Genomic DNA, 20,573 nt, shown 5'->3' on the forward strand with positions numbered 1-20,573 from the left:
CAGTGGTGTCCGGGGCCCGGGGGGTCAGTGGTGTCCGGGGCCCGGGGGGTCAGTGGTGTCCGGGGCCCGGGGGGTCAGTGGTGTCCGGGGCCCGGGGGGGGTCAGTGGTGTCCTGGGCCGGGGGGTCAGTGGTGTCCGGGGCCCGGGGGGTCAGTGGTGTCCGGGGCCCGGGGGGTCAGTGGTGTCCGGGGCCCGGGGGGTCAGTGGTGTCCGGGGCCCGGGGGGTCAGTGGTGTCCGGGGCCGGGGGGTCAGTGGTGTCCGGAGCCCGGGGGGTCAGTGGTGTCCGAGCCGGGGGTCAGTGGTGTCCGGGGCCCGGGGGTCAGTGGTGTCCGGAGCCCGGGGGGGTCAGTGGTGTCCGGGCCCGGGGGGTCAGTGGTGTCCGGGGCCCGGGGGGTCAGTGGTGTCCGGGGCCCGGGGGTCAGTGGTGTCCTGGGCCCGGGGGGTCAGTGGTGTCCGGAGCCCGGGGGGTCAGTGGTGTCAGAAGCCCGGGGCCCGGGGGGTCAGTGGTGTCCGGGCCCGGGGGGTCAGTGGTGTCCGGGGGGGGCCCGGGGTCAGTGGTGTCCGGGGCCCGGGGGGTCAGTGGTGTCCGGGGCCCGGGGGGTCAGTGGTGTCCGGGGCCCGGGGGGTCAGTGCTGTCCGGAGCCCGGGGGGTCAGTGGTGTCCGGAGCCCGGGGGGTCAGTGGTGTCCGGGGCCCGGGGGGTCAGTGGTGTCCGGGGCCCGGGGGGTCAGTGGTGTCCGGGGCCCGGGGGGTCAGTGGTGTCCGGGGCCCGGGGGGTCAGTGGTGTCCGGGGCCCGGGGGTCAGTGGTGTCAGAAGCCCGGGGGGTCAGTGATGTCCGGAGCCCGGGGTGGGTGGTGTCAGCGATGTCCGGAGCCGCCTCCCTCCCAGGAGCCGGGCCCCCGCTCGCCTGCTGCTTTCTTCACGGGCCGCCCGCCTCCAGCAGCCTGAGAGTTGCTTACCTAGCTGTTCCAGCAGAGCCTATTCCCGAGTGGGCTGGAAGGCCACCGTCTGGCCCCCAGCAGCTGCTGCTGCTCCCTGGCCAGCTCCGCACTCGCGGTACAGGAACCCTCCGTGTGCCGACTCACTGTCTCCCGTGCAGCTCCATCCAGAGTCAGCCCTCAGGAAGCTCCATCTGACAGCGAAGAGCCCCAAGCTCAAGCTGTTGCTCACTGCCGGCCCCGGCCCTGTTCGAGGGCTCAGATACCGCGAGCCATGGGCCCAGCTACAGCCGCCTCAATAGCTTGGCGCTGACAGATTTCTCACGCCAGGCTGCACACGGCCAACTCCATTCATAAACTGCGCTGCAGTAAACCCTGCTCACCTCAACTCACAGTATCAGTGAAAGCCTGATATATAATTCATAGTTTCCACCCAAGATCCCAAAGTTGAATGGCCTTGGCTTACTGGTAGCAGCTCACCTCAGAAGGATTAGGATTCAACTCCCTCTCCAGAAACGAGCCCATATGAAAGAGCGCCGCACTGTGCGAGGGGCAGTACTGAGAGTGCTGCACTGTCGGAGGGGCAGTACTGAGAGAGCGCTGCCCTGTCCGAGGGGCAGTAGTGAGGGAGCGCCGCCCAGTCGGAGGGGCAGTACTGAGGGAGCGCCACACTGTCGGAGGGGCAGTACTGAGGGAGCGCCGCACTGTCGAAGGGGCAGTACTGAGGGAGCGCCGCACTGTCGGAGGGGCAGTACTGAGGGAGCGCCGCACTGTCGGAGGGGCAGTACTGAGTGCCGCACTGTCGGAGCGCCACACTGTCGGAGGGGCAGTACTGAGGGAGCGCTGCACTGTCGGAGGGGCAGTACTGAGTGCCGCACTGTCGGAGGGGCAATACTGAGGGAGCGCCGCACTGTCGGAGGGGCAGTACTGAGGGAGCGCCGCACTGTCGGAGGGGCAGTACTGAGGGAGCGCCGCACTGTCGGAGGGGCAGTACTGAGGGAGCGCCGCACTGTCGGAGGGGCAGTACTGAGGGAGCGCCGCACTGTCGGAGGGGCAGTACTGAGGGAGCGCCGCACTGTCGGAGGGGCAGTACTGAGGGAGCGCCGCACTGTCGGAGGGGCAGTACTGAGGGAGCACCGCATTGTCGGAGGTGCAGTCTTTCGGATGAGACGTTAAACCAAGGCTGTCTGCCCTCACCGGTCGACATAAAAGATATCCTGGTGCTAATCGAACAGTTGGGGAAGTTCTCCCCAGTCTGCTAGCCAATATTTATCCCTCATCCAACATCACTGAAGCAGATTTTCTGTCCAATTGGCCGTGGGCCATTGCTGTGCACAAAGTGGCTGCTGCATTTCCCTACATTACAACCATGACTACACTTTAAACGTACTTCAGTAGCTTTGAAGCACTTTGGGACGTCATGGTTTATAAATACAAATTCCTCTTTTGAGCCACTCATCATCTTAATTACCAGAATCAGACAGGACAGTTTATTAAAAGTATTAGCTTAAAACAAAAACCAGCCTGACACCTAGAAGTGTGATGTTCTTTATTGAGAGGAGATGGCTCTTTTCTAGAAATTACCACCCTCCACATTCACAGCTAGCAAGGTTGGGACTCTGTTTAATTCTTGACATTTGACTTTCTTGGTGGTGTAGTGACCCCCACAATACTACACCCTGCCACGATAGAAATGCAGAGTGCTGCATGGCAGGAAATGCCCCACATCTTGTTTAACCTAACAGAGCAAATATATACCACTCCACCCATCTCCTGCAAGCACCAGCACTATAGCAACAAACACCTTATACTCTGCCGTGGCGAGAGTCCAGGTGTGTGCATGTTTTGGGGGGGGGGGGGGGGGGGGGGAGTAGAGGAGAGGGAGGTGCCAATTCTACCTGATCCAACAGCAAGTGGCACTCGATAGTGAGCAGGAACCCTGGCCGATTCCCCCTTCCCTAACTTCAAGGTCACAGCCTCAACTACCACCCGATCTGAAATGAAAGCAAGCCCTTTATTCATGGTCTGAAGGACTGAGCATTGTACCAGGCATCCTTTTACCCACAGAGCCAGCGCAGCGACCCTCACATTACTCAGCCCTGTAATGCCCTGAAACCAAACATTGGAAGCTCAAATAATAACAGAAAATGCTGGAAACACTCGGGTCCGGCAGCAGCTGGGGAGGAGGAGGTCAGGTTAATGTTTCAGGTCAATGACCTTTTGTCAGTCACTGAGCTGAAACATTAACCCAACATTTCTCTACAGACGCTGCCTGACCGGCACCTCGTTTTTGTTTCAGATTTTCAGTCTCTTGTCGAGTTTTGCTCGTTTTATTGGAGAGTCGGGGCAATCATTGTGTATCTAGATCTTTGCATAACATACTCAACATCAGTTACAGAGGCCAGCAGCAGCCGTGGCTGTGTGCTGTATCATCTATTGCACAAGGTGTTTGAGCCAAGTTGTGCTGTAACTGTGCATCTTTAGAAATGACCCAGTCGTTTCCGCACATGAAGCTGGGATAAATGCCTCCTCCATCACTAACTATTGTGCGCTGTGGAAGGTCAGGGTTAAGCACTGGGTGGGGTCTGGAGTACAATAGAACAGGAAGTGGTTACTGTTTGGGTGCCTGGCATCTATAGGAACAGGGTGAAAGAAAAGCATGTGATTTACAGAGTAGAATTGGCTGCTTGGATCAGCTGAATTCCAGTCCCTGCTCCAAGTCTGTGGCAATGTTGCTCTATAACTGGTTGTTAGGGGGGTCACCAGGAAGCAGGCTCTGCTGCTGCCATCTCCAGTGGAAACCAGGCACACAGCCTGTAATCAATTCCAGTTCCAGGCACTGACAGCTTACATATGCCCCACAGTTTTACATTTAGAAACTTCAGTACTCCATTTCCTGGACATTAATGCAGTGAACGCATGGACTGCAAATCACAGCAGCCCCCCCACACACAGTAATCCACATAGCTCAGAGAGCCCAGCCCTTTCAGTTGACCAGGTCCACTGATCCATTCCCAGTAATTGGGAGTGAAGATATTTCAAACGGAAGTGCCAGCCTGGTTCAGTTGGTAGCACTCTCTCCGTGGAGCAAGGGAGACTGGGGCGTTTGGGCCCCGCGGAGCATCTTTCAGATGAGATGTTAAAGTGAGGCCCTGGCTGGTTCCATGTTACAGGCCCAATTACATTGTGGGAATAGAGCAGGGAGTTGCACTCGTGCCTTCCTCAGCATTCAGTTGTTTTGAACAGCACCACAAAAAAAAACAATTGCCTGCTTATGCATCTCATTTGCAGTTTGTGGATCCTGCTGGGTGCAAATTGTCAGAAGCTTTTACCCAGATAACAATGCCTGCAGTTCATTGATTGTGAAGCACTTTGGGATCCCTAGAGATTGTTTCCCTTAGATCACCATGTTTAGAGGCTCTGTGTACAGGTATCACTGCAGCTTTACATCAGGTGCTGGGAGGGCAGAATGCAGGGTTTATAGGTGGTAAACCTCAATACCATTTAGCTGTAGCCCCACAGGGCGAGAGGGTCAGAGATACACTGCTCCCACTTGCTCCCTGGTCCCAACCAGTGCCTCTGACGTTCAGCTTCTCACCATACAATGCAACCTGCAGGCACAGACTCACGTGTGGCCCCCACCACAAACCTCTCCCCGTGGTCAATGCAGCTGAACCCTCGGCGTAGAGAAAGATCGGACCCCAAGCCACTTTGAAAACGATACAATAGGAATAAGAAAAAACACAAGACAGACGCAAACTAGAGTCACGAGAAACTGATTTTAGTCCGTAAGAAAAAAAAAGAAAAACAAATTTATACATAAAAATGAGAAAAAAATCTCAGTTGAGCAAAGGTGCAAGCGGCCGGCATTACACTGATCGAATCACAGGAAACACACCGCACATTTACAAATATACAACTCAAAGTAAAAGGGGACAGCACAACACTGGTACAGGAGCTCGGAGGGGGGGTGGTGGTGGGGGGAAGGGGACAGTTCGAGTCATATAAGCTCAATGAGAGTATCTGAGAAACACAACATCCCCCAAACCATAGCAGGCTCAGCACCCACCCAATGCAGTGAAGATCACCCCCAACAGAACGGCACGTCCTTTGGAACTCGCCTGCACAGACGGCGGCTGTTGTGTTCAGGCTAGTTTTGTTCTGGCCTCTTCTCTCCTCAAACAGAACGACTTCTCTCGATGCTGCACCCAACTACCAGTTGGCATCTTCCCAGGAAAGAGACTGTAAACAGCTTTAGTGAAGGAGTAGTGTGTTTGAACAAAGCTCCCCTGCTTGGATATTCCCAGGGGGTTGGGTTGCCAGAGCAGCAGCAAGGTACAGAGGGGGCACTGGGTGTTTCCACTTGAATACAGACGGGAGGTGGTAAGAGCCTGCGGCAGGGCATGGCAACAGGAAGAGGGCGAGACTGTGGCCCATTCTCAGATACTCCCTTTGCCTGAACCAACTTTCACAGTTTAAAGAGACAGTATTCCTCCTCCGTACAATCCATTCTGTAAACTCAATCCCAAAATACTAATCAGGGCTATTAAAAACAGGCAAGTTAAATATGATTACTTTTCTGCTGTCTGTGTAAACTGAGAACATCAATTTACCATTGACAGAATAAAAAAATCAAGTTAAACCATCTTTTAAGTCACTGCGATTAATATTAGTGATAAATTGTTACCACTGCATGCAGTGACACCAGCACACCCCACCACCTGTAGTACAAAGTGGTCCTCAGCAAGGAAGAGCCCACAGGTGCAAGGTTCCATCTCAACTGGATGGATAAAGAATGCACCCAGCCAATCCTCCACTCAGCACAAACTCTACACATGGGGCTCACCATCTGTGATAGGACCATTGGGATCTGGAGCCAGAGTGACTGGGAGGTGCACACAAATCCCAAACCTCCCCCCACCCCCCCAAAAAAACAATCCAAGAATGCCCAAGCTCTCAGAACAGTCACATTGGTCAGGCCAGGACTCAACATGGCCAGTAAGCAGAATGCAGCAAGTCCTGCTGCTTGGCTTGGAGCTGATAGAGGGGGAGGACCCAGAAATCAAATCCATACAAGATTTTTCAACTGGTCTCCCCCCACCCCCCCCACACCCTTTTTTTAATATATTTAAAAAAAAGTTAATGGTACAATGGAATTTTGTTACAAGTAAACACATCTCAAGACGGCCCTGTAAAAAGGTTTGTCGTTTCCAGATGAGCCCCCGTCTCACTACTTCTCTCCCCCCCCCCCCCCCACCCCAGGGAAAATGACTGCTCTGCAGACCCATGGGGCGGGGGGGGGGGGGGGTCCCACCTTCTCTTTGCCCCAGTTCCAACTGCGTGTGGCTGCACCATGACATAATTAAAGGTACACAAACAATTGAAAGATACCTTGCAGCCAACCAGCTCCTGGTAAAGGGTTTCGATTTTTCTCGGGTGCCCCCTCTCCCATGGAAATGGCAGTGAGTAGAGATAGAGGCAAAAGTGCACCAAAACCTCAGTCACTCGGTTATAAAAAATCAGCCCGATATCTGTCCCTTGCCCAGTCAACCCCTCCCATCCCGCTTCTGCCAGTGATACTCAGGCTACATTTTGATTACATCAGCATGACAAAGATACACTGCAGTTTACTTTTACGAATGATATTTAGGGTTTAGGAAGGTACGCACCACATTGAGCATGCAACATTCACAGTCCGCAAGCACCCTAGTGGCTAGTCAGTCAGTCCCAAGGTACAGCCAGATAAAGCCAACCGTTTGCTTCCAGGGGACGGGGCAGAGGAGCACCATGAACCCTCGAACAGATTCATTCATCTCCAATCCTCACACTCACCTCAGTGCCGCTGCTGTGAGGAGCAACAGCGATCAGCTAAACACACACATTAATAAATTAAAACACAGACTCACAGTAACAAACAATCTACTGGCAGCAACGCCAAGCACAGGATTCATCAGGGTTCACTGGAACCCACACAAAACAAGGACACCTTCCCACCCTTGGTGACTGTTCACAAATGATAAAGATTTGGGGTCATTTCAGAGAGATCAGGGCGATCACAGTTCCATCCCTTCCTCCCAAAGGGAATTCCACACCCATCAGTTGGCTAGAAAATCCCAGTCAATTCCCGGTGGGCCCCATCATCAGTCTGGTGGCAATCGTGCAGATTCCATCACAGGCAGTGCCAAGGTCTGTTACAGCACCAACTGTGCCAGACAACACGTTGCTCCATAAAACAATTAAAACATCTTGGAAACATCTCAGTTTAAGGGGAAGGAGGTGTTATTTCTGGGAATGTTTGTAGAAAGTTCAAACCCATGAAGTGTTAACTGAAAATAAATGAGTCTGAGGTCCCTCAAGGTTAAAAATAAACAAAAAAGGAATGAAATCCCCACTTTTCAGGGGCGGATGGGCAAGGAAACATAAAACTCAAACAGTTAGTGAGCTGTACCAAGCATGGGGACTGGGTGAGCACCAGCAGTGATCGCTGGTCCAGCTTTCCTGCTCATGAACCACCCGCCAACAGCATGCGACTAGGAACAAACCCATCCCGCCTCCCACCTAACACCAGGTCCTTTCGCACATTGAAGGTTCAACACGATCCGGTACCTGACCCAATGCCTGTGTGCAGTTGTGGAAATGCACCAGTGTCCACACAGCTCCCGCCCCCCACAACAGCCAGCGAGCCAGGCACCCCTCACTTACATCACAAAGCACATTCTTCACCTTCCAGACCAGCGTTCCCATCTCACTAAAAACACGACTCGAATCCCACTGGAACCCAACAGGTCAGAGACTCCATCCAACACCCCCCAGCTTGTTAGAGACCATCAGAGGAACGAGGCCCAGAGCATCTCACCCTCCCTCCCAACACAGTGATGGATGTAAGAGACACTCAGGATATAGCCAAAACAGACCATCCCTTTTAATCCTTGCGTCACTAGAATTTCTCACTCAATTGTAAAAAGTTGAAAAGAATTTTCCAAACACATTTCCCATGAGTGAGGGCAAAAGATGCCAGGTGAAAATAGGGCAGGCAGGAATGGTTACAGACGTGGCATTGAAAAGGAACCCCCTTCCCCACTCATAGCCCACGAGCCCAGGATGAATGGGGAACTTGTGGCAACGATTTACACAGGCTGACTCAGTCCGAGATCGAGTGCCTGGGCTGTACTAAGCCAGTGATCGTGGGGATCTGTGCCTGGGCCATACTAAGCTAGTGATCCAGTGAGTGTGGGGATCTGTGCCTGGGCCGTACTAAGCTAGTGATCCAGTGAGTGTGGGGGTCTGTGCCTGGGCCATACTAAGCTAGTGATCCAGTGAGTGTGGGGATCTGTGCCTGGGCCATACTAAGCTAGTGATCCAGTGAGTGTGGGGGTCTGTGCCTGGGCCGTACTAAGCTAGTGATCCAGTGAGTGTGGGGATCTGTGCCTGGGCCATACTAAGCTAGTGATCCAGTGAGTGTGGGGATCTGTGCCTGGGCCATACTAAGCTAGTGATCCAGTGAGTGTGGGGATCTGTGCCTGGGCCATACTAAGCTAGTGATCCAGTGAGTGTGGGGATCTGTGCCTGGGCCATACTAAGCTAGTGATCCAGTGAGTGTATGGGGGTCTCAACCAGGGACAAGCTGGGACTCAGGTTTGAATGTTTCCACAGCTGAACAGCACACAGACTGTCAAAGCTCACACAAACAGCAGGCCAGACACTGGGAGCCCGTGGGCCTCTCAGAACCAAACATCAGTGGTGACCAACCTGGAGGGGAGATGGCCCATTTTAAAAAAAGGTTAAAGAATAATGACACAGAAATCTCTCCACAGAATCCTGCTCCAAGAATTACACAGGTTCATCTGAATTTGTATGGAAGCAGTTTCAATAATCACCCACATTGGTCAGTGACGCAAAGCAACATTGCTGCTAGGTCACAGGTGAAAGATATATCACTGCAGCCACTGCTGGCAGCTACCAGCCAACACCGCTCCCCACTCCAATCATCCCCCAACTGCTTCTCAGGGCTGTTGTGACAGGGCTCAGTCCATCAGTTCCATGCCTGGCCTTCAGTCTGCAGGTCCTGGATCAGGGAAGTTGCCACATGGGTGATCAAAATAGCAGGAAACAAAAATGAAACCATCTGAACCATTCTGGTGACAGCAAGTTTAAAATAAACACGGGTGGGCACTTCCAATGTGAAATCATTGCGTTTGACACCAATTAGTCAGAATTGGAAACAAATTGTCAAAAATTCAAATTGGAAGGGTCCAATCTGGGAACATAAAATCCCAGCCAGTGCAATGAGCAAAAACAATGCCGCAGTAAATATGTGCCCCATCCCGGGTACAGCTTCTTCATGAGCTACTCAGACACAGGTACTTCTCTCCATTCCCCCGCCTCCCCCCATCCAATGCAGAGGCTACAGATCGGTCAGTTCCTAGTCCGCCCGGCAATCAAAGGGCAGCACTCTACCACTAGTCTCCTCCAACCACACGCTTGGGTCAAATTGTTCAGTTCAGGAACGTGGAGCTAACTATCCAACATCTAAAAAGAGGTCACAAGTGCAACCAAGAGGCTTTTTAAAAAAGGTTTGTGTTTTTCTCTTTGTGAACACTTGCCATTTCAATTTACACTTTTTTTTAACGATATGAAGACAAGAGGATGCAGCAGCACATTATCACAAAAAATAATTAGGAACAAACCCGAACAGTTCATTGTTTAACAGGGCATCGCCAGAGCATGGCAGTACAGACATGCTTTGCTACAGTATCACGGTACAGGCTTTCACACCGGCCTCCCGACGATCTCTTCCCCCCTGCTTCCGGCTTCTCGAGGGAGCAGAAGGCCAAGTGTCACTCTGCATTGGAACGATCCATTACAACCCATCGGAAAAGATAGTGAAGCCTTGATCTACATACACACACATTACGATTCATTACGTTCTATTCAGAGATCACTAGACTATTACAGCGCACCACCATGCAGTCTAGCTTTAAACAGTGACTCTTTTTTTTGATGACTGCTGGCGTATCTATGCGACGATACAAAGCTCGGTATGCTTTCTAGTTTTAATGTGTTAAAAAAAAGTTGTTTTTAATTTTAAAAACTTCTACTCTTAAACCACGGCACAAGCATCAGACTTGTGTTGTCCCAAATTTAGATGGACAAGGCCGTTCAAACCTAGCCGATTTTATTAATCTTTTGGAATTCTTCACTAAGCTTGCCTATATTTTAATTTTTTTCCTAAATTTCCCACACTTTTTGCCCCCTCCCGAGTTGTCCAACTGAGAGATTTGACCCTCGGGATCTTTGGATTGTCCCATGTAGTGGCAGACTGCCTCTTCAGAGAGAAGGCCTACAAGATCTTTCTGCCGAATGAATCCAGTTTGCTCTGGTTTAGAGGCTGTTTTTCCCCCGATATTTTCGGAGAAAGGGGGCGTGTTTTTAGTCCCAACTCCACCCTAACCCCCCATTGACAGGGCAGTGCAACTCCTAGATGTGGATGATTTCCCAGTAGCCCTCCCAGCAACAGAAACCTGACGAGAAAAAGAGAAACAGACTTTAGTCTTTATCCAGAGCATGACAGAAAATCCTATTAAAAACACATTTAAAATAAGTCACAAGGACCCTAATGGTCAATGAATCGGCTTCAAATCCCACAATTAATTCTGCAATTGGGAACCTGAGCAGGGGGACAAAGGAAAGGGAAAGGGAAACATGGATAGAAGCAAAAGACAGGAAGGAGAAAAACAAAGGTGGCAATCAGAGAAATCAAGGGTTTAAAACAAACATGGCCACAGTAAATAATAATTCTAAAAGATCTAAGAGCGTAAAAAAAGCCTGAAGGCTTTGTGTCTTAATGCGAGGAGCATTCATAATAAAGTGGATGAATTAGCAGCGCAAATAGAGGTAAATGAATATATGATTTGATTGGAATTACAGAAACATGGCTCCAGGGGGACCAAGGCTAGGAACTCAACATCCAGGGGTATTCAATATTCAGGAAAGATAGGCAAAAAGGAAAAGGAGGTGGGGTAGCATTGCTGGTTAAAGAGGGGATTAACACAATTGTAAGGAAAGATATTAGCTCTGATGATGTGGAATCTGTATGGGTAGAACTGAGAAATACCAAGGGGCAGAAAACATTAGTGGGAGTGGTGTATAGACCCCCAAACAGTAATGCAGAAGTTGGGGATGGCATTAAAAGGGAAATTAGAGAAGCGTGCAATAAGGGCACTGCAGTCATCATGGGTGACTTTAATCTACATATAGATTGGGCTAACCAAATTAGTAATAATACTGTGGAGGAGGAATTCCTGGAGTGTATACGGGATGGTTTCCTGGACCAATATGTCGAGGAACCAACTAGGGGTCAGGCCATCTTAGACTGGGTATTATGCAATGAGAAAAGATTAATTAACAATCTTGTTGTGCGAGGCCCCTTGGGTCGGAGTGATCATAATATGATCGAATTCTTCATTAAGATGGAGAGTGAAGTAGTTGACTCAGAGACTAAGGTCCTGAATTTAAATAAAGGGGACTATGATGGTATGAGACGCGAGTTGGGTAGGATTGATTGGGTAATGTCACTCAAAGGGTTGACGGTGGATAGGCAATGGCAAACATTCAAAGATCACATGGATGAACTACAGAATTTGTTTATCCCAGTTTGGCATAAAAATAAATCAAAAAAGGTGACTCAACCGTGGCTAACAAGGGAAATTAGGGATAACATAATATCCAAAGAGAGGACATATAAATTGGCCCAAAAAAGCAGCAAACCTGAGGATTTGGAGCAGTTTAGGATTCAGCAAAGGAGGACAAAGGGATTAATTAAGAGGGGGAAAATAGATTATGAAAGTAAGCTTGCAGGGAACATAAAAAATAACTGTACAAGCTTTCATAGATATGTGAAGAGAAAAAGATTGGTGAAGTCAAGCGTAGGTCCCTTGCAGTCAGAATCAGGGGAATTTATAACAGGGAACAAAGAAATGGCTGACCAATTAAATACATATTTTGGTTCTGTCTTCACAAAGGAGGACACAAATAACCTCCCAGAGATGTCCGGGAACATAGGGACTAATGAGAGGGAGGAACTGAAAGAAATCAGTATTTGTAGGGAAATGGTGTTGGGGAAGTTGACTGGATTGAAGACCGATAAATCCCCAGGGCCTGATAATCTACATCCTAGGGTACTTAAGGAAGTGGCCCTGGAGATAGTAGATGCATTGCTGGTCATCTTCCAGAACTCGATAGACTCTGGAACAGTGCCCATGGATTGGAGGGTAGCTAATGTTACCCCACTATTCAAAAAAGGTGGCAGAGAAAAAGCAGGGAATTATAGACCGGTAAGCCTGACATCGGTAGTGGGGAAAATGCTAGAGTCCATTATAAAAGATGTAATAGCAGAGCACTTGGAAAGCAGTGACAGGATCGGACAAAGTCAACATGGATTTACAAAAGGTAAATCGTGCTCGACTAATCTACTGGAAATTTTTGAGGATGTAACTGGTAAAATAGATAAGGGATAACCAGTGGATGTGTACTTGGACTTTCAGAAGGCTTTCGATAAGGTCCCGCATAAGAGATTAGCTTGCAAAATTAAGGCACATGGGATTGGGGGCAAGGTATTGAGTTGGATAGAGAACTGGTTGGCAGATAGAAAGCAAAGAGTTGGAATAAATGGGTCATTTTCCGAGTGGCAGGCAGTGACTAGTGGGGTACCGTAAGGATCGGTCCTAGGACCCCAGCTGTTCACAATATATATTAATGATCTGGACGAGGGAATTGGATGTAGTATCTCCAAATTTGCAGACGACACAAAGCTGGGTGGGCGTGTGTGCTGTGACGAGGATGTCGTGAAACTCCAGTACGATTGGGACAGGTTGGGTGATTGGGCAGAAACATGGCAAATGCACTATAATGTGGATAAATGTGAGGTTATCCACTTTGGTGGCAAAAACAGGAAGGCAGATTATTTGAATGGCAATAGATTGGGAGAAGGGGAAGTGCAAAGAGACCTGGGTATCCTTGTGCACCAGTCGCTGAAGGTAAGCATGCAGGTGCAGCAGGCGGTTAAGAAGGCAAATGGTATGTTGGCCTTCGTAGCAAGAGGGTTTGAATACAGGAACAAGGATGTCTTGCTGCAGTTGTACAGGGCCTTGGTGAGACTGCACCTTGAGTATTGTGTGCAGTTTTGGTCGCCTTATCTGAGGAAGGATGTTCTTGCCAAGATTCACCAGGTTGATACCTGGGATGGCAGGAATGACATATGAGGAGAGATTGGGTCGATTGGGCTTGTACTCACTGGAGTTTAGAAGATTGAGAGGGGATCTGATCGAAACCTATAAAATTCTGTCAGACCTGGACAGACTAGATGCAGGAAGGATGTTCCCGATGGCCGGGGAGTCCAGAACTAGGGGTCAGCCATTTAGGACTGAGATGAGGAGGAATTTCTTCACCCAGAGAGTGGTGAACCTGTGGAATTCTCTGCCACAGAAGGCAGTGGAGGCCAATTCATTAAATATATTCAAGAAGGAGTTGGATATATTTCTTGAGGCTAAAGGGATCAAGGGATATGGGGAGAAGGCAGGGACAGGGTACTGAATTTGGATGATCAGCCATGATCGCATTGAATGGCGGAGCAGGCTCGAGGGGCCGAATGGCCTACTCCTATCTTCTATGTTTCTATGTTAAGCTGCACAATAGCTGCCACCCGACCCCAAAAACACATCCCGACAATGCCCTGAATCTGTGCCAGTACAGACCAGTGCCAGGATTCCTTTCTGCTGTGGAGTAGGATGTGAGATGGGGACAAGGACTGCCCAACCTCATTCTATTTCAAATCCTTCCCCACTCCCCGAGAGAAGAGTACACTTTCCAGCCCAAAGCCAGCGAACAGGAATGAGACACGAGGCGAGAAAGCTTCCATCAATACCCCCCCAAATCTCTCAGCGAGATACCCACCAACCAACTCTGATCAGGAGGACGCTGCTGGTGGGGGTGAGTCTGAGAAATGCTCGACCTAACAACTCGGCCGGACCCTACCCATACACCTGCCTGGTCTCCGGGCACAGGATGCTTACCTGACATTGTGTCCCTTAATTTCAGCTATACGCCATAGAACGCAGAAAGCCGCTCTTTCAGAAGTGGTGGGAACTGTTCCGAAAACTGCTGCCAGTTCTCCTCACCAACCTGCTCCTTGAACCCATGCAGGATCTGCAAGACAGGAAGAGTCAAACATTGATCGCAATGTTTAAAAGTACCAAAGAACAGGTCTCTCTGAAAGTTCATCTTCCATCATCAGCTCTTTGGGTAATATGCAAGCAAATCAATACAAGAACCACCATGGGTAAATATTCCCTTTCTTCCCATTGGCTTTAACTGTAGTGGAAAGAACAGATCTAAAGGCAGGGGGGTAAATGCATCACCCAATGTGGCAGTGAACCATACAGACTACGGGGTCCCAGGTTTGATCCTGGGTCTGTGCCCAGGGCAGCAGCAGGAGGTTCTTCAGTTGGCCTTGGTGCCGCTGTACCTGATCACTATCCAGTCGCCCACGCTGGAAGGTACTTGACTGTCTGGACCTGCACAACTTGCATTTATATAGCACCTTTAACAGTAAAACGTCCCAAGGTGCTTCACAGGAGCTTAATCAGCATAACTGACACAGAGACATTAGGACAGGTGACCAAATGCTTGGTCAAAGCGGCAGGTTTTAAGCAGCACCTTAAAGGAGAGAGAGCTGGAGGGGCAAAGAGGTTTGGAGAGGGAATTCCAGAGCTTAGGGCCTAGACAGCTGAAATCTGGAGGTACATAGAAGATAGGAGCAGGAGTAGGCCATTCGGCCCTTCGAGCCTGCTCCGCCATTCAATGAGATCATGGCTGATCATCCAAATTCAGTACCCTGTCCCTGCCTTCTCCCCATATCCCTTGATCCCTTTAGCCTTAAGAAATATATCCAACTCTTTCTTGAATATACTTAATGAACTGGCCTCCACCGCCCTCTGTGGCAGAGAATTCCACAGGTTCACCACTCTCTGGGTGAAGAAATTCCTCCTCATTTCAGTCCTAAATGGCTTACCCCTTATCCTCAGACTATGACCCCTGGTTCTGGAGTCCCCGGCCATCAGAAACATCCTTCCTGCATCTAGTCTGTCCAGGCCTGACAGAATTTTATAGGTTTCGATGAGATCCCCTCTCAATCTTCTAAACTCCAGTGAGTATAAGCCCAATCGACACAATCTCTCCTCATACGTCATTCCTGCCATCCCAGGTATCAGCCTGGTGAATCTTCGCTGCACTCCCTCCATGGCAAGAACGTCCTTCCTCAGGTAAGGCGACCAAAACTGCACACAATACTCAAGATGTGGTCTCACCAAGGCCCTGTACAACTGTAGCAAGACATCCTTGTTCTTGTACTCGAACCCTCTTGCTACGAAGGCCAACATACCATTTGCCTTCTTAACCGCCTGCTGCACCTGCATGCTTACCTTCAGCGACTGGTGTACAACACCACCCAGGTCTCTGCACTTCCCCTTCTCCCAAACTATTACCATTCAAATAATAATCTGCCTTCCTGTTTTTGCCACCAAAGTGGATAACCTCACATTTATCCACATTATAGTGCATTTGCCATGTTTCTGCCCAATCACCCAACTTGTCCAAATCGTGCTGGAGTTTCACGACATCCTCCTCACAGCATACCCTCCCCCCCAGCTTTGTGTTGTCTGCAAATTTGGAGATATTACATCCAATTCCCTCGTCCAGATCATTAATATATATTGTGAACAGCTGGGGTCCTAGGACCGATCCTTGCGGTACCCCACTAGTCACTGCCTGCCACACTTATTCCAACTCTTTGCTTTCTGTCCGCCAACCAGTTCTCTATCCAAGTCAATACCTTGCCCCCAATCCCATGTGCCTTAATTTTGCACGCTAATCTCTTATGCGGGACCTTATCGAAAGCCTTCTGAAAGTCCAAATACACCACATCCACTGGTTCTCCCTTATCTATTTTACCAGTTACATCCTCAAAAAATTCCAGTAGATTAGTCAAGCATGATTTACCTTTTGTAAATCCATGTTGACTTTGTCCGATCCAGTCACTGCTTTCCAAGTGCTCTGCTATTACATCTTTTATAATGGACTCTAGCATTTTCCCCACTACCGATGTCAAGCTTACCGGTCTATAATTCCCCGCCTTTTCTCTACCACCTTTTTTTGAATAGTGGGGTAACATTAGCTCCCCGCCAATCCATGGGTACTGTTCCAGAGTCTATTGAGTTCTGGAAGATGACCAGCAATGCATCTACTATTTCTAGGGCCACTTCCTTAAGTACCCTGGGATGTAGATTATCAGGCCCTGGGGATTTATCGACCTTCAGTCCCATCAATTTTCCTAACACCATTTCCCTACAAATACTGATTTCTTTCAGTTCCACCCTTTCATGTATGAGGGTTGCAGCAGCAGATAGTCTGAGGCAGGGGCGGAGATGGGTGATGTGGAAGTTGGCGGTCTTGATGGATTGGATATGGGGTCGGAAGCTCAGCTCCAGGTCAAATAGGACGCCAAGGTCGCAAACAATGGGATGGAATGGGTAAATAGGGAACAGAGTTCGTGGCAGGAACCGAAGTCCATGGCTTCGGTCTTCCTAATATTTAATTGGAGGACGTTTCAGCTCACCCATGTTGGACTAGCAATTTGACAACACAGAGGCAGTGGAGCAGCTGAGAGAGGTAGAGCTGTGTGTCATCAATGTACATCGAGAATCACCACTTGGATTAGATACCAGAGGCTCCCAGAGACCCCAGCATCATCCAGCCCAAAGGCATGCCACACCAGGCCAAGCCAGTCTGGGCTAAACGAACACTAAATATGCGTGGTATGAACTAAAGTCCCCTGATCCAGAGATTAGATCACTAAGCAATAACCTCATCACCGTACCCACTATACTAAGAGTGAAGGGCCAAACACGAGGCCCTGGCTGGTTGTTCCGTGTCTAGTGCCACTGTGCTCTGCATCCTCGACACAAGAGCAGCAACACTCCATCTCCTCAGCACACATCCCAAACATCGAGAAAGGCTCTGCCATCAGTCACCTACCTGGGAGAGGCTTTAGTTACCAACTGACACCCAGCCTCAGATCCCAGAGTTGGGGGGGGGGGGGGAGGGAAAGAGAGGACAGAGTCCACAGAATGAGCACCCACCTTGTAAAACATGTCACGCAGGTCATCCTTTGGGCTCACCCATGAAGCAACAGCATCACAGAAGAAGATGAAGTCCTACAAGAAACAAATGGTTAGTTTTAATCCATTACCTTGTACACTGACTGCTTTCCCTCCATCCACTGAACATACAAGGCCCACCCACATATAGACTACTTAAACCTGGCATCAGCAATACAGGAGCAGCAGCGAGTGGACCCACATTCTGCATTAACCTTGTGGAGAATGCCTGGAACTCTGACACCCCAACACAACCCTGCCTCTCCCCACGTGACTGTACTGAGTCCTAGTTGGCTACAGCCCCACAGGCACTGGTTACCCATTCATGTGAACCCAGTGAGTGGCAGCAAGATATTTCACCCCATAGGCCATCCCAATTGCCCAATCCTGTGATCAGGAGCAGGAACCCTGGCTGACGCTCTACTCTTTAACCTTGGGCGATGGCCACCCAGGCTGCGATCAGCTCATGCAGCACAGACCTGGGACAGTCCTGGTCAGTGCGGCACAGACACACACTGGGCAGCAGACCAGCCAAAGAACACTTTCTTACCTGCACCACACCCCCTGGATTCACTCCAATCATCATACAGATCCCACGGAACGCAGAATCCTTCTCTTCGTTATCACGGATATTTCTCAAAGACGTACACCTGTGAATTACAAAGCCACACTGTCGGAGTCTGAAAGCAGCAATACTTCACACTCTGCCCGTCATGACTCGTGCCAGGGTATGGCTTTCAGCCGTGGCCAGCCCTCAGTGAAGTGGGCACACAATGTTGGCCCAGGCTGCTCCAGAGAGTCAGAGTGGGCAGTTCACGTTGTGAGGCCAGAGAGCTTACCCCTCACCTCTGGACTATACACATTGAATGGTCCGGAGCCAAACAGGGAGGAGGGAAGGAAAAGGGAATGAAACACTCACCATGGCCTGATGAACTGCTGTAGCATGGGTGCAACTTCCTGGGGACACACGTAACCTAGTCGGCCAATGGTTATAGCTGTGGAGAGACAGAAAATATCAACATACAGCATCACCACCACCAGTTACAGCTTCTCCCAAAGTCAACACGCTCAGAATAGAAAACTTCAACATTCTTTAGTTCAGGATTCAAATGTCTGCATTTTCTAACCATCATGGCAGTGTTGCAAGGTGCCAGTCACTGTCCCATCGCTCCCATTGATAACCTTGCTGGTGTCCTGCATCTGGTCAAGCTCCTTGGTTTTGGGGGGGGGGGGGGGGGGAGAGGAGGAGGAGAAAAAAAGAGGAAAACAGACAGAACCAGACTCGAGGTGTGTATCGGATGGCAAGGAGCTACTGCTTTGATGATGAAGGCCATCAGGGCTGCAGGAATGTATTGCAGGCATGGGCAGGCTGAAGAGGGTGACAGACAGTTTATTATTGAAGATATCAGTGCAATCAATCCAACGCTGGAAGCATTCCCAACACACACAAGTTTGTGACACTGTGCTGCACACTTTCAGTAAGTGATTTATAAATGAGAATCCCGCAGCAAACAGTATTAGGAATACAGGTGCTCATTTTTGGCCCTCAGCTCCGAGCCAGTACTCGCGGGGAGTGTAGATCAGTTTGAGCTCCGAGCCAGTACTCCCGGAGAGCATAGATCAGTTCGAGTTCCGAGCCAGTACTCGCGGGGAGTGTAGATCAGTTTGAGCTCCAAGCCAGTACTCCCAGGGAGTGTAGATCAGTTTGAGCTCCGAGCCAGTACTCCCGGGGAGTGTAGATCAGTTTGAGCTCCGAGCCAGTACTCCCGGGGAGTGTAGATCAGTTTGAGCTCCGAGCCAGTACTCCCGGGGAGTGTAGATCAGTTTGAGCTCCGAGCCAGTACTCCCGGGGAGTGTAGATCAGTTTGAGCTCCGAGCCAGTACTCCCGGGGAGTGTAGATCAGTTTGAGTTCCGAGCCAGTACTCGCGGGGAGTGTAGATCAGTTTGAGCTCCGAGCAAGTACTCGCGGAGAGCGTAGGTCAGTTTGAGCTCCGAGCCAGTACTCCCGGGGAGTGTAGATCAGTTTGAGCCCTGAGCCAGTACTCGCGGAGAGTGTAGATCAGTTTGAGCTCCGAGCCAGTACTCGCGGGGAGTGTAGATCAGTTTGAGCCCTGAGCCAGTACTCGCGGAGAGTGTAGATCAGTTTGAGCTCCGAGCCAGTACTCCCGGAGAGTGTAGATCAGTTTGAGCCCTGAGCCAGTACTCGCGGGGAGTGTAGATCAGTTTGAGCCCTGAGCCAGTACTCCCGGGGAGTGTAGATCAGTTTGAGTTCCGAGCCAGTACTCGCGGGGAGTGTAGATCAGTTTGAGCTCCGAGCCAGTACTCCCGGAGAGTGTAGATCAGTTTGAGTTCCGAGCCAGTACTCGCGGGGAGTGTAGATCAGTTTGAGCTCCGAGCAAGTACTCCCGGGGAGTGTAGATCAGTTTGAGCGCCGAGCCAGTACTCGCGGGGAGTGTAGATCAGTTTGAGCTCCGAACCAGTACTCCCAGGGAGCGTAGATCAGTTTGAGCTCCGAGCCAATACTCCCGGGGAGTGTAGATCAGTTTGAGCTCCGAGCCAGTACTCCCAGGGAGTGTAGATCAGTTTGAGCTCCGAGCCAGTACTCCCGGGGAGTGTAGATCAGTTTGAGCTCCGAGCAAGTACTCCCGGGGAGTGTAGATCAGTTTGAGCTCCGAGCCAGTACTCCCGGGGAGTGTAGATCAGTTTGAGCTCCGAGCCAGTACTCCCGGGGAGTGTAGATCAGTTTGAGCTCCGAGCCAGTACTCCCGGGGAGTGTAGATCAGTTTGAGCTCCGAGCCAGTACTCCCGGAGAGTGTAGATCAGTTTGAGCTCCGAGCAAGTACTCGCGGGGAGTGTAGATCAGTTTGAGCCCTGAGCCAGTACTCGCGGAGAGTGTAGATCAGTTTGAGCCCTGAGCCAGTACTCGCGGAGAGTGTAGATCAGTTTGAGCTCCGAGCCAGTACTCCTGGGGAGTGTAGATCAGTTTGAGCCCTGAGCCAGTACTCGCGGAGAGTGTAGATCAGTTTGAGCTCCGAGCCAGTACTCGCAGGGAGTGTAGATCAGTTTGAGCTCCGAGCCAGTACTCCCGGGGAGTGTAGATCAGTTTGAGCTCCGAGCCAGTACTCCCGGGGAGTGTAGATCAGTTTGAGCCCTGAGCCAGTACTCGCGGAGAGTGTAGATCAGTTTGAGCCCTGAGCCAGTACTCGCGGAGAGTGTAGATCAGTTTGAGCTCCGAGCCAGTACTCCCGGGGAGTGTAGATCAGTTTGAGCTCCGAGCCAGTACTCCCGGGGAGTGTAGATCAGTTTGAGCTCCGAGCCAGTACTCCCGGGGAGTGTAGATCAGTTTGAGCTCCGAGCCAGTACTCCCGGGGAGTGTAGATCAGTTTGAGCTCCGAGCAAGTACTCCCGGAGAGCGTAGGTCA

The 20,573-nt window shown here is 50.5% G+C and overlaps 1 protein-coding gene across 1 annotated transcript in view; it reads right to left on the reverse strand.

The window, feature by feature from the left end:
* Nucleotides 1-4,699: 4,699 nt before the first annotated feature.
* Nucleotides 4,700-20,573, reverse strand: part of LOC147097799 (transportin-2) — a 50,337-nt gene continuing 34,463 nt past the window's right edge. The window contains exons 19-23 of the mRNA XM_085971921.1: nucleotides 18,070-18,145; nucleotides 17,701-17,800; nucleotides 17,133-17,207; nucleotides 14,010-14,142; nucleotides 4,700-10,460 (exon numbers count right to left, since the gene is read on the reverse strand). Of these exons, the coding sequence (XP_085828047.1) occupies nucleotides 14,035-14,142; nucleotides 17,133-17,207; nucleotides 17,701-17,800; nucleotides 18,070-18,145 (359 nt within the window). The 3' untranslated portion in view covers nucleotides 4,700-10,460; nucleotides 14,010-14,034. The remainder of the gene's footprint in view (nucleotides 10,461-14,009; nucleotides 14,143-17,132; nucleotides 17,208-17,700; nucleotides 17,801-18,069; nucleotides 18,146-20,573) is intronic.

Source organism: Somniosus microcephalus, chromosome 31 (assembly GCF_052327205.1).
Source record: "Somniosus microcephalus isolate GS21.2 chromosome 31, FLI_Smic_1.0, whole genome shotgun sequence".
Classification (NCBI taxonomy): Eukaryota; Metazoa; Chordata; class Chondrichthyes; order Squaliformes; family Somniosidae; genus Somniosus; species Somniosus microcephalus.